This window comes from Cygnus atratus, chromosome 1 (assembly GCF_013377495.2).
Source record: "Cygnus atratus isolate AKBS03 ecotype Queensland, Australia chromosome 1, CAtr_DNAZoo_HiC_assembly, whole genome shotgun sequence".
In the NCBI taxonomy this organism is placed as follows: Eukaryota; Metazoa; Chordata; class Aves; order Anseriformes; family Anatidae; genus Cygnus; species Cygnus atratus.
Genome location: NC_066362.1, coordinates 127,225,510 through 127,239,197, shown reverse-complemented (window position 1 = coordinate 127,239,197; position 13,688 = coordinate 127,225,510). Strand labels below are relative to the sequence as shown.

At 41.0% G+C, this 13,688-nt stretch overlaps 2 protein-coding genes across 2 annotated transcripts in view; one reads left to right on the top strand and one right to left on the bottom strand.

Moving 5' to 3' along the window:
• The window catches only part of BEND2 (BEN domain containing 2), a 446,678-nt gene that overhangs the window by 227,531 nt on the left and 205,459 nt on the right, over window positions 1–13,688 (top strand). The window lies entirely within an intron of this gene.
• Window positions 1–13,688, bottom strand: part of SCML2 (Scm polycomb group protein like 2) — a 70,336-nt gene that overhangs the window by 46,262 nt on the left and 10,386 nt on the right. Inside the window, exons 2-3 of the mRNA XM_035542214.2 lie at window positions 11,841–11,945; window positions 6,851–6,919 (exon numbers count right to left, since the gene is read on the bottom strand). Of these exons, the coding sequence (XP_035398107.1) occupies window positions 6,851–6,919; window positions 11,841–11,862 (91 nt within the window). The 5' untranslated portion in view covers window positions 11,863–11,945. The remainder of the gene's footprint in view (window positions 1–6,850; window positions 6,920–11,840; window positions 11,946–13,688) is intronic.

The following is a 13,688-nucleotide window of genomic DNA, read 5'->3' as shown; positions in this document are numbered from 1 at the left end:
AAATCACACAATTGGCAGATACCAATATAAACTTCCCACAAGTTCTTCTTTTTGTGGTCCACGCATAAAGACACAAGTAGGGATATCTAGACTTAATTCTCCACACAAAGATCTCCCAAGCATCCCTGTGCAAATCACATCAGTGGTTCCACATCTCGGTTCCCCTAACAAGCGCATGGGAACAGCAGCACTGGTATGATAACTCCAGAGGAGTGCTGAAATAATACATGGAAAAAAAACACAGACATTTTGTGTCTGATGAAGCGTATGTTGAGAACCACTATCCCCAGTCCAATAGATCAAAAGGATTAGCTCAGCCTTCCAACTGCATCTTTGTGTCTTTTCGTCTGAACTCACATAAAGGTCTATCTTTGTAAGGTAAATACTATTGTAATGTTCAGCAACAGAATCACCATATTTTTTCCAGTGTTAATATTGGCATTGCTTATGTACACAGCTGAGTGTATCCTGCATTTGATTTAATCAGTGTTACCATTTTTTGAACAAATGGAACAGCATGAAGCACTAACATCAAAGATATAAGCAAGCATTAAATCAATATAAAGCACAAGAGAAAAACTACCATGCCACAGCTAACATTTTTGTCCTTAAATCACCTAGGTGAGCTTTTTTGTTTATTTTTCTTGTTCAGGCAGCTGGCATCTTTCTGATCTTCTTGAAGAGCACATCATCACTTAACCCCAAAACAGTGCAATGATGCCACCCAGTGGCTCAAGCAGCAGTCACTTCACAAAGCATAATCCGTAGCGGCAATGGAGAAATGCATCATGTTTATCAGTAAAAACACTACTGGGCACAGCTAAACACATTCCTGCAATTTTCAGAAACAAAGAAACGATCAGAAAATGTCAGTGTTTTCAGTCACTTGCACACTGCTTCTCTGAAGGATGTTTGCCGGTTTGAACCTAGTGTTTGCCTGCGATAGTACAGCACTTAGTGAGGCACTTATATAAGGCAAGCATTTCTCTTCTCAAGCAGAAGAGAAACACCCCCCCGGGCTGCTAAGATCCTCATTTTTTGTCACAACAGACTCAAAAGGGTATGAATGATTTCTCTGTGACACCGCAGAGGGCATGCAGTTGCTAACTGTATAACAAGTCAATAACATTTCGAGAGCTGTTAATTTGGCAGACTGGAATGTATACGGGCTGGTAACAACGACGTTTTGAGAGGACACCTTTCAAGAGGAGAAACCCCATTCACCCCCTCTGAAAACATTACATCCATATGCCTGAATTTCCCAAATTATCTCAGTTGTTATATCAGGACTTGAAATCCTAGGTATTAGAACCATTTTCATCAAGCACAAATGATCTGAAGTTTACACTAGAACCACTCCACTTGTGAAGATATGCTGTAGTAAATTAAAGGTCTCAGGGATGGCACTAATTATCATTTAATTACTGCAATCACAGAAAAGGGAGATGAAAGTATGTTGGTAACATATAAGATGCATGTCTAGGAAGACAACCACATGGGAAAAAATCTCTACCAAAAAGGCTTCCCTGTATCCAACGTGCACAGGTAAAGAAACAGTTATTTTCTACATCTTTCTAACTCTAAAGCCCCTGGAAACATACAACTTCTGACAAATGAAGAAAATTTAAGAAAATGAGCTCCCAATAAATGATTTAACATGCATTCTATTCTCCCTCCCACTCAAACCTGCAGGCTGAATTAAACAGCATAAGAAAAACCTATTATGCAACAAGCACAACTCTACCGACCCATCAGCAAAGAGAAAATTAGAAAAAGGAATTTTTATGCTGAAGAACAAATAAGCATATAGTGGGAACAGGGAAAACAAAACAAACAAAAAAAATCATAGAAGGTAATTAGGACACTTGGTAAAAAAAAAAAAAGTTTGTAGCCAGCACAGGAATGCAATTCTACAACAGTGGCCCAAGACAATCAGCGTGGCCCAAGAGCCTGATTAATGAAAAAATGAAGGAAATAGGCTTATGCCATTGTTGCTTGCAATAGCACAGGCTTACAGTCAATGCCCCATGGGTCAACAGCGCTTGCTGCTCTTTCCAATCCTGCATCAATATCCTGCCTCTTTTTGACCACCTCTGCCCATCACAGAATAACTTCAGCTAGAAGGGACCCCAGGAGGCCATTAGTTTGGCTGCTCAAAGCAGGTCCTATCACAGCAAGGCTGCTGAGTTTTGAGGATCTCTGTGGGTAATCTCTAAACCCCAATTCCTGGGTTTCATCACCCTCTGTGTGAATGTTTTTTTCCTCACATGAAACAGGAACATCTCACATCCCAACAAGCAAGGACAAGACATCCTTCCACTGCACCTTGGAGGTGCATCCATCTTGGTCTTCTCCACAGCCACCTGTCAGGCAATTCAAGACAGCACGATGATCTCCCATCAGCTGCTGCTTCTTTCAGCTAAGGAAATCATTCTTCTGGTTTTGTTACCAGTTTTCTGCTTACCTCTTTTGCCCCAGCACGTTCTTGCTTTTGGTGGCCTGCCAGCTGACTTGCTCTGGTTCTTTGCCTCAGCCTTTAGCGGCAAGACCAGTTGTTCTCTAGATACCCAGTACCCTGAGCTGGTGGAATGGGATGGGGAGCAGGATGTGGCCCTCACAATCCACGAGGAAATGGTTGGCGACCTGCTACAGCACTTGGATGTACGCAAGTCAATGGGGCCAGATGGGATCCACCCGAGGGTACTGAGAGAACTGGTGGAGGAGCTGGCCAAGCCGCTTTCCATCATTTATCAGCAGTCCTGGCTATCAGGGGAGGTCCCAGTCGACTGGCAGCTAGCAAACATGATGCCCATCTACAAGAAGGGCTGGAAGGTAGACCTGGGAAAGCATAGGCCTGTTAGTTTGACCTCAGTGCCAGGGAAGCTCATGGAGCAGATTATCTTCAGTGTCATCACGTGGCACTTGCAGGGCAACCAGGCGATCAGGCCCAGTCAGCATGGGTTCATGAAAGGCAGGTCCTGCTTGACGAACCTGATCTCCTTCTATGACAAAGTGACGCACTTGGTGGATGAGGGGAAGGCTGTGGATGTGATCTACCTTGACTTCAGTAAGGCTTTTGACACCGTTTCCCACAGCGTTCTCCTCAAGAAACTGGCTGCTCGTGGCTTGGACTGGTGTACGCTTCGTTGGGTTAAAAACTGGCTGGATGGTCGGGCCCAGAGAGTTGTGGTGAATGGAGCCAAATCCAGTTGGAGGCTGGTTACTAGTGGAGTCCCCCAGGGCTCAGTGCTGGGGCCAGTTCTCTTTAATATCTTTATCGATGACCTGGATGAGGGGATCGAGTGCACCCTCAGTAAGTTTGCAGATGACACCAAGTTAGGTGCGTGTGTCGATCTGCTCGAGGGAAGGAAGGCTCTGCAGGAGGATCTTGATAGGCTGGACCGATGGGCTGAGGCCAACTCTATGAAGTTCAACAAGGCCAAGCACCGGGTCCTGCACCTGGGGCGCAACAACCCCAAGCAGCGCTACAGGCTGGGAGATGAGTGGTTGGAAAGCTGCCTGGCAGAGAAGGACCTGGGAGTACTGGTTGATAGGCAGCTGAATATGAGCCAGCAGTGTGCTCAGGTGGCCAAGAAGGCCAACAGCATCCTGGCCTGTATAAGAAGCAGTGTGGCCAGCAGGTCTAGGGAAGTGATTGTCCCCCTGTACTCAGCTCTGGTGAGGCCGCACCTCGAGTACTGTGTTCAGTTTTGGGCCCCTCGCTACAAGAAGCACAGCGAGGTGCTCAAGCGAGTCCAGAGAAGGGCGACCAAACTGGTGAGGGGTCTGGAGAACAAGGCTTATGAGGAGCGGCTGAGGGAGCTGGGGTTGTTCAGCCTGGAGAAGAGGAGGCTTGGGGGCGACCTTATCGCTCTCTACAGGTACCTTAAAGGAGGCTGTAGCGAGGTGGGGGTTGGTCTATTCTCCCACGTGCCTGGTGACAGGACGAGGGGGAATGGGCTAAAGTTGCGCCGGGGAGGTTTAGGTTGGATATTAGGAAAAACTTCTTTACTGAAAGGGTTGTTAGGCATTGGAATGGGCTGCCCAGGGAAGTGGTTGAGTCACCATCCCTGGAGGTCTTTAAGAGACGTTTAGATGTAGAGCTTAGTGATATGGTTTAGTGGAGGACTTGTTAGTGTTAGGTCAGAGGTTGGACTCGGTGATCTTGGAGGTCTCTTCCAACCTAGACGATTCTGTGATTCTGTCACTGTCTTCTTCATACTGGGGAGCTCAAAACTGAGCACAGTACTCCAGGCACAGTGTCACAAACACCAAGAAGAAGGAGCAAACCCCTTCTCTCGCCTGCTGGCTACATCTTTGCTAATTTGACCGGGCATGCAGTTGACGTTTGTCACCACAAGAGCACACTGCTGCCTCGCAGGCCATTTTGGCAGAGCTCCTTTTGAACCAGCCAGCCTCCAGCCTGTGTGGCCTTAGCCAGCCCCAGGTGCAGGTGTCTCATTGCAGGAGTTTTACAGGGTTCCCATCAGCCCAACCTGTAGTTCCCTAAGTACTCCCTTCTTGACCCCAGGCATGTGGTTTGCCTTTTTCCAGTCATCATCAAACTTCCCCGATCACTGTGGCCCCTCCAAAATGAGAGGGAAGCCCCACATCAGACAACTCCCTCAGCACCCCCACAGGCACCCCATCTGGTCCCACGGACAAGTGGACGTCCAGTTCATTGGAGTGCTCCCTATCTCTATCGTCCTCTTCCATACACAATGCTTCAGTTTAGTTCCAATCCAAGCTTTACAAATTCTAAATTGAAGATTTAAACTACGATTCAAGTGTAGCTTGTAACAGGTAGAGTTTACAGTTCTGGTTTATTTTGTTTAATACAATATTACCACAGTCTAAATTCTGTTTATACAGATGGAGCATCTTGTGCCTTCTCATCTCATCCCAAGGATCCCTTCGCATACGTCTGAGACTTTTGACACAGGGATATCTCTTTTCTAGTCTTCATCCTACCACCTCTCTTTGCCAAAGATGATGTTTCCTTTTAATTTTTGTTTACATACTCCCGCAAACACAGTAGGTAAAGTATAAGCTATTTCATATCCTCCTTTTATTCCTTCTAACCTTCCGCATGTTGGGATCATCCAGCTAGAATTTTTCTACTCCTGCCTTTCCCTACCTTATTTTTTTTTCAGCTGTTCTTCTCACACTTCTGTTTCCCATCCTCTCCAACTTTTCCTATCGCACATCCTCCTGAAAATTCTGGAGATTTGCTGGATTGTAGCCCAAAGCATTGTAAAGCATCTTTCTTCAACCAATGACCAAAATAGGTTCTTTCTTCTTCCTGGCCACCAACAAGCAACAACACAGGACAAACATTTTCATTTAATCTACCAAAAATCAGATATCTTGCATGATGTTGAGCAAGTCACTCCTCTCTAGGTGTTTGACAGGGCTGAGTCTAGATTTCGTGAGTAAATTCAGTGCTCAGAAAGTTGATGAACAGCATAGCCCCCAGTGAAAGAACACTCACGACAGAATAAAACCTGCTTGCTTAGCACTATTCCTACACAAAGCATTTTCAACATGCTGTTCTCTCCTGCAGAAGAAGGCAAGAAGTTTTATAATGACTCACGAAATATGGTTATCTTAGTCACATATGAACAGCACTTTGCTGGTGGTGGCTGTCTTATGGGGCTCCATCTGTCATGTCAGACAACCTTATTTTAAAACACAGACATGCTGAGTCCAGTCTGACTGGAGCTACTCTTACACTACTGTAGAGGGGAAACGAGACATGCTTTGAGACATGCAAAGAAGTGCATTTGTTACAGAGAAGAACACTACCACCAATAGGATCCCAAGAAATGGAAGAAAGAAGTCTGACAAATGTAACTGCACAAAGCTGTACTATGGCTGGCAGTACCAGGATATCACATCCATATGCAGGAAGTCGTCACTGCAACCACCCTTTTGCTGCATTAGTCCATCAATGTGTTCAATGATTAAACAACAGTAACTCACTCCTCGGGTTGTATGCCGGAAAGCCTCTGAACCAGGCCATTTACTGGGAGTCAGAGGGTATAGAAATGTAAGCTGAGTGAGAGTTTAAGTAATCCAATGATATTTTATCAAGAACTAAGGATTCCCAAAAATATTTTCTACTTCAGTCAACACTACTTGTGACAATTCTTGCGGCCCCAAATTCAAGCAACTACCACAAATATATGAAGAGCATATAGGGATGCTGCTGCCCTCTTACTGCACCTCACAAAGGTGCAACTGCCCGCAGACCCACATACATCCCAGCAATCCCACATATACAATGCCCCATGGCACCTGCTGAGGATACACCAGAAGTTGTCTAAATTTGACAAGAAGCTGGATCTTTTTTGGCAAGTGTGAAGTTTTCCACAGTTTGTTATCGATACACAATTGATTTGAAAACATTTTTTTTTTAATAAAATTAGAATCCAGTTAGCAACACCGAAAAGCCACCAGCAAAGCACCAGCAAATACATTAAGGAAAGTAAAGGTAACTGGGGTAGAAGAGGCATTAAATGGAGAAATACATGATTAGAACAACAGACAGATCAGTAAATGATCTAAAAAATTAGTGTTTACAGAGAGTTTTTGATTATAGTTATAACAAGTACTTTTCTTAGCTAATAAAACTATCAGACTCAAGTCAAGCAGTTTCAACCATCATTTGCTACACCAAAACAAGCTTTGCTAAGTTACACAAAAGCAATGGTATGTTTTTAACTACTCATCAGTAATAGTCAAAGACATTAGAGGAGAAAAAAAAAAGCCTCAAGAGACATTGCAATCCAAATGCATACGTTTCCTTTCAGTATACCTTAACTAATAACCTGACAGCTGCGATACCTACCACTGTTTAAAGACGGGTTGTTTGCCTGCTGATTCTTGCCATCTTTCTCTTTTTTAATATTCTTTGAATCTAAAAGAGAAGATTCCATTACATAATAAATGTAATATTCCCATCATAATGATGTCCAGCATAACACAGAATGCTTTCAAACAGTACAGAATGTGTTGTTCCAAAGACTTTCTTTCATCTATTTCAGTGCATAATCAAAAGGTAATTTATATTACAAATTTAGTCACTGTACTATTTTTCTTTTTCAAAATATATTGCAAAGTACAGCATGAAAAAGCAAAGCTTAATTACATTATATTACATTATCAAAATATATCTAGTTGTAGAAAATGTAGTACTAGCTCCACAAAAAGCAATCCTACTTTTTTTTTTTTTAAACAGCTTTACTCAATCTACACAATTTGAGATCCTCAAAACTCCTGGGTACCTTTTAAATCTTGTTCAGACCACTGCAAACTAAGAAACAAGAAAATAATAAAACCTAACAGTGTATATCTGAGCTGAAGATTTAATTCTATATTCCTTTTTTTTGAATACTCGAATCTGCCTCACTGGGGCAGGGACTGATGGCCCCAAGGCTGATGTGGGGGCTTGGGCCTGGACAGGGTAGAGGAAAGGTCCTAGGGGAGGCTGGTCAGGACCTTTAAAGCCTATTAGTGCCGAGACACCTTCCACATATAAGATAACCCAGACCCCAGAGTCGTAGAAAACAAAGAGAATTTCAGTGACTTGAGAGAGGCTACATAGGAGTAAACTGGCAACTATATAAATGCTCAAAATGTGCTGCAAATATACCACCTGCTTCTCCCAAGGCACATCTGGAATACCCTAGATCCTTTGAACTACGGGGAAAAAATGCAAAAATGCTATGTTTACTCCTTTACTTAGTCTTCTTTCTTGACTTGCATGCTCTTTGTTTTAAAAGTTTGCCTTCAGACATTGAAAGCACTTGACAGTTGTCCAAGGAAAAATCCCTGTTGGGGTCAACTTCAGATGGTCCTGCTGCAATACTTCTGGGTGGTGCCCACAAAGCTCTAAGCCAGGTCCTTGCTCAGGAGTAGGGCTTTAGCCTGCACAAGTGGACACCCTACACCTTGACAACTATCAGCGAGAACTGAAGAAGGGGTAGCACTAAAACTACACCAGTGACAATGACAAGACACAAGGACAACAGTCACTGTCTCCTCCCTACAGTTCAAAATATATTCCATTCAGCCTCTTTGGGATTGAACTGAATCCAGCCAGTGCTCTACTGGGTGGTGACAATCACTAGAAAAACCTTTCCCTATGTTCTACAAGCTTGGTTACTGAGGCTTTCAAAAAAATAAAAATAAAATGAAACGGTCATGGGACTGTCACATGATAGCTTGCAGAACAGAAGACTTCCCTATCCACTTATTTCTGAAGAGGAAATCCAACGGAGTCCCACATAGGAGGCTTATTGAAGAACAGAACTAATAACTGCTTCCTGCGAATACCCAAAGCTTGAAAGGACAGCCATGAAAGAACATCGACCCAACAGTGCCAGATTTCAAACGAGATGACAGCCTTTCATGATAAGAGAAATCAAGAACAGGTGAAAGAATGTGAAAACCCATGGCCTGCACACCAGATGAATTTTTGCTGACATCTCCCACCCAAATTATTTGTTTCCTGTATCAGGTTTAATGCCTATTCCACAAATACTATAGCAAATAAAAATGCTGAAATGGAATACGCTCAGTGACACATTTTACTTATAATCATCAATTAGAAAACTATGAGAACAAGAAGAGATGAAGACGTTAATGAAAAGAAATAGAAATTCCTTAAGATACCTCTTTCATTTGAGCTGGAGGCATCTTAATTGATAATAAACTCAAACACTACCATTTATTTTTGATGGGCAGAAAGCTATTCTTTAAAATGCTCAAGCAAAACACACCCACCACATGCAGAAGCATCCAAGAAATAAGTCTGAATAAACTAAGATTGCTTTTAAAGCCCCCCCGCCCCGAGCTTTTACGCATGCCATATTTCAATGTTGGGAAGACCACTACAAAGCTAGAGTGTTTTGTCTGAACAGATGAAAAGCCATTAACTGTAAGAATTACTGTCCTGTTTTCCCCTGAGATACCCTGAATCTACTACCACCTCCCACCACTCAGAAAGGTTTCCCTCAGTCTGCACTTCACAAAGGCTATGATACTTTGGTGCAGCGCGCCTCTTCCAATGTCATTAGTCAGGGTGGATAAGAATTTATGGTTTATTTTTAGAAGAAACATTAAGGAAAATAAGATTTATTAAAATCTGAATTTATAAATCAAAGTGCCTTTAAGTGTGCCAGTTTACATACGATATTTTGATAGCCTATACTCTGGTAAATTTAATTCCAAAAGATCACTGAAAACAAAATTAAGAAATGGAAGAGTATTATGTCAAATAATTGGACTGAGAAATATGACTCCCTCAGCAAATGACACTCAGTTTGGTCAAACTTTGACGTCTAATCTCAAAAATGAGGTCATGAATAGCTCTGCAGGTACAAACAGTATTTTCCCTTCATCTCCCTCAGCTAGCAACTCAATGATTTATTTTCCTCAAAGCTGAAAAGTGGACTTGGAAATGGGAACTTTTTTTGTATGTTAGAGATAGAAGAGATTTACTAATTCTAGAGGCTTGAAGTTCATCAGGACAAAAACAAGTCAGTTGAATTCATTATCTTTCTCTGTTCATAAAGTTCATTTATAAAGACACAAGCTTGAATTTACTTCCCAATGCAAAACACAGTATGTTTTAGATCATTTTGTCAAACCACAAAAAAATGAAATGATACTACTGTGGATCTAACTACATGCTATTCAGTTCTCAAAAAAAAAAAAAAGGCAAAGAAAGAATTGGATCCTATTTTCAAAGAAAGTGTTAAAAATACAGTAACATACCTAAGTATACATTTAAGAGCTTTTACATTCACTGTGTAAATACGTATATAGGTAGCCTATAATGCATACCGGCTAAATATCTACTTTCAAAATCCTGTAAAAGAATGTTTTCTTCTAGGTAGCTAGATTAGAATACAGCATATATTAAAATTAACATAGCGGCATATTCTATTCACAAAATAGCAGTTTTTCGACAGCACACCCCATAAACTAAAGCAGTAGATACAAAAGAAGATTAGAATAGATTATTTAACATAGTGTTTTCTCCTTACTGATTCAAAACTCCATGTGTTTATATTACTTCACCCTATCTGTAACCACAGAATTCTTCTGCTGATAAGATTACTCAAGAGACGACAGGCAAGAGTAACCACATCTATCATGCAAGAAATTAGAGACAAGGAAGAAACGAGACAAAGCTATCTTTACAGTCTCATTAATTTAAAAAAAAAAAAAAAGGCACCTTTAGAATATAATAAGGTCTGGTAAAGATGATCCTAGTGACCAATTTATATTTCCTCTTATAAACCCCCATGTTGAACTACAGCTTGTTCTCTGAGACACTTAACAAATCCCCAACATTTCTTTCTGGGATGACTTAATCCTTCAGGAAACAAGATGACTTCTTTGCCTGTATACTGGCAAGTATCATCTCTTTTGACAGTATTAGTTTTTAGAGAGGTGTGTTACATGAGAAGTCATGCATTTGTCATCTTTTAAGACTTCCTATTTGCTTGCTGTCCAGTGTGGGAAAAAAAAGTTCACAGTCATGCCTTCGAGATCTGTGCAGCTACTTCTTAGCCATCTTAAAGTCTTCAACTCCAGTTTGTGTTCAAAACTTGGCAGGAGACCACTTTTCTCAAAGAAATCCTTTGTCTCTTCCAGACAGACACGAAACACTTCTGGGTGACAGAAACATTTGCTCTTCCCATGCCATGCAGTTACTTACCCTCATATGAAGTTTGCTAAGACGAGCCCAAGACTTACCATAGGTCAGGAAGGGGCTGCCTTTGCTCCCTAGCGCACAGAGTTGTGAGCACATTTTAGCTACCCTTCACCAAACTTCAGCGCATGCAGCTGAGTATACCAAGACAGAGTGAATCTATGTCTCCTTCCCTTTCTTTCTCTGCTTCCCAGTGGGATTCTTATCTGCCCAGAACAGAGTGCTTCTTTCAGTATATCTAGACAACAGCCATGCAGAAAAACTACAAGAGAAGGGGGTAGACTTCCTCCATAAACTCTTGGTTCAACAATTAAATAGATGACTGCTGCCATTCCAGAAAATCTATTATAAAGACAATTATTTACCAAGGGAGCACTCAAGCACATAAAGCAGCTTGGGCTGAAGGTGGAAAGCTCAAGAAAAACACAAAAGTATTAGTAATCTTTTAGGAGGGAAGCCTACTCATCTGAAAGGTTTAAAAAGCAGCAGAAACCTGGTTTGAAAGAGTGGGTCTTTCTCGCTTTACATTCTCTTTGTTCCACCAACCCAAACACGCTTGTTATTTCTTCAGTCTCACTCTTTCTTTTAGCACTTAATTCGCAATTATCTTCTGCAGACATGACACAGTAGGTATCACACCTTTGTACTACACTGTGCATTTGTGGACAAATTTCTTTAAAAAGTGTACATTTTTATCTTCAAGTGCTTGTAGAAGACAGCTGCTAATACTATTTATTGCAGTAAACTTTTATTCCTTGCACTACTCAGTTATCCTCCAGATAAATTATGTGCAGTTACAAAACAAAGCACTACATTTCATTTAATACCACATCTAGACACATTGTTCAATGTTAGAGTAGTATAATGACTTCGAGGCTGTCACAGGACAAAATTGCTTTGGCTGAACTTGTATAGAACTCCAGGCTAAGCTGAATTTAGCACACTTACTCTAAAACAATGTAAACTTTGTACTTACCTGTGTTCAGTATGTATCATAACTTCTCTTCCTGAATTTCACAGTATCCTAATTGTTAAGTAATACACCACCACCACAGAAGAGACAGTTTAACAGGTTCCCTATTTTCTTTCCTCTTGGATAAAAGCTATCAGGCCTCACCTTTAGCTGCTGTTCTCCCCATGGTAACACTTCTGTGATCTCTCTCACAATAAAAAGGCTGAAGTTGAAAGACCAGTTAATTCTTCCTTTCAGCACAACAGTTTCCTGTGGAGTAATAATACAACAAGTTAGGGGGGGGTTGTTGGGGTTTGGGCTTTCTTGTTTTGGAAAAGGAGGATTTTTTTTTTTTTTTGTATTGTTGTACACTTATCTTGCTGGTAAAAAGTTGCAAGCTTTTAACAAGCTATTTGTAGAAGAGCAGCATGTAAACAATGGATATGTCAAAGTAGCAAGGGTACAGAAGAACCCAAACTTTTATTTCGTTGGTTTAGACAGTTTGTGGTATAATGATTTGCATTTTCAGTGAATTTCTAACTCAAAGAAAGATATAAAACATGTTTTTTCCTGTTTTCCCCAACAAACACTACTGAAAAATGAAGGAAAAACTCATGGATCACACGCTCCTCCTGGCTTACACACACAGAGTTTATCTTCCACCACATAACTTTAAACATCTCTGGATAAAATGCTCTTTCGGAACCACACTGGCAAGGCGAACAGAACACTGATGTAAGAAATCTACACAAAGGCACAACTGCTCACTGCTACCACTGCCCGTTACCGCTTACGGCAGAGGAGGCAGAACCCACCACGGGAATGCTAACTGCAGATAACTAGAAGTGACCCACGCTCTCGCAGGTTTTAGAAACAACTTAGTTAAACCATTGTAACACAGCAAAAACAATTTTTGTGCGCGTGCTACTGTGATTTTCTACTCCAGCGTCAATTCTTTGGAATTTCGACTGCACTCAAAACAAGTGAAACTCACTTGAGGCTTTTTACCCCTAAAGCAACAAAACAGGCAAGTTTATGATCCTTTCCCATTCACTATTCAAGTAATAATGCATAAAAATACATTCAAATTTCTGAATTATCTTCTTTGATCATTTCCTTTCAAGGAAATCCCATGATATTAAAGTTAACATCATTAACAGTTCAAAATTTATTTTTTTTTTAATTTAAATGTATGGACACTTTTTCAAAGACAAATTTTGCCAAAAGTAACGTTTTTGGAACCTGTATCTTTCCAATGCTATAAAAAGGAATGGTAGTTGAAAAGCAAGGTAGCTATTTGGAGTTTCTTGAACCTTACACTCACATGCTAAAAATTTACACATAGATATTGCATGTAACAAGAGGTGTGTCATACAGGCAAGTATTTTCCTGAAATTGTGACATTTAGTGAAATTTAGAGGAAATTGTACACCACGGTGGTAGACTGCATGACGAAAACTTTATACAGTGCTAGTCCCATGGCTAAAACAAACTAAATATGGTTTTAAAAAGGCCAGTGACTGAAGAATGCGTTTTGTGCATGTCTGCAGCGCGTGGACATGCTGGATAGTTATTACAAAAAACCTAAGTGACTGAGACTTGAAAGCAGTTATAAATAAAACTGGATACTGACATAAAATAAGCAGGTTTTGCTACACAATAGCATTCACAGCATAAGTGATCATCAGGATTAAGAAGAGAAAACCTTTTAAGCCATCAAATAAATTTGAAATACGTGATACTTTCGTAGACTCCCCCCAAAATTCAAAGCTTTTCCGCTGCAAGTAATAAATTGTGAAAGGTGATGCAGAGTCAAAGTAACTGTTTTACAGATTACTTTAAAACAGTGCATGGTTTTTATCTTTTTGTTCCAAGCACCAGATTGCACTTGGTGCAGTAATAAAGATTCCAACCCTGCAGTGATAGTCATCAAGTTTAGCACAACCGGAGCGTCTGTCAGGACATAAAAAGGATTCCAGCGTTTCATTAGCCTCTGCTCCACCAGATAGGCGG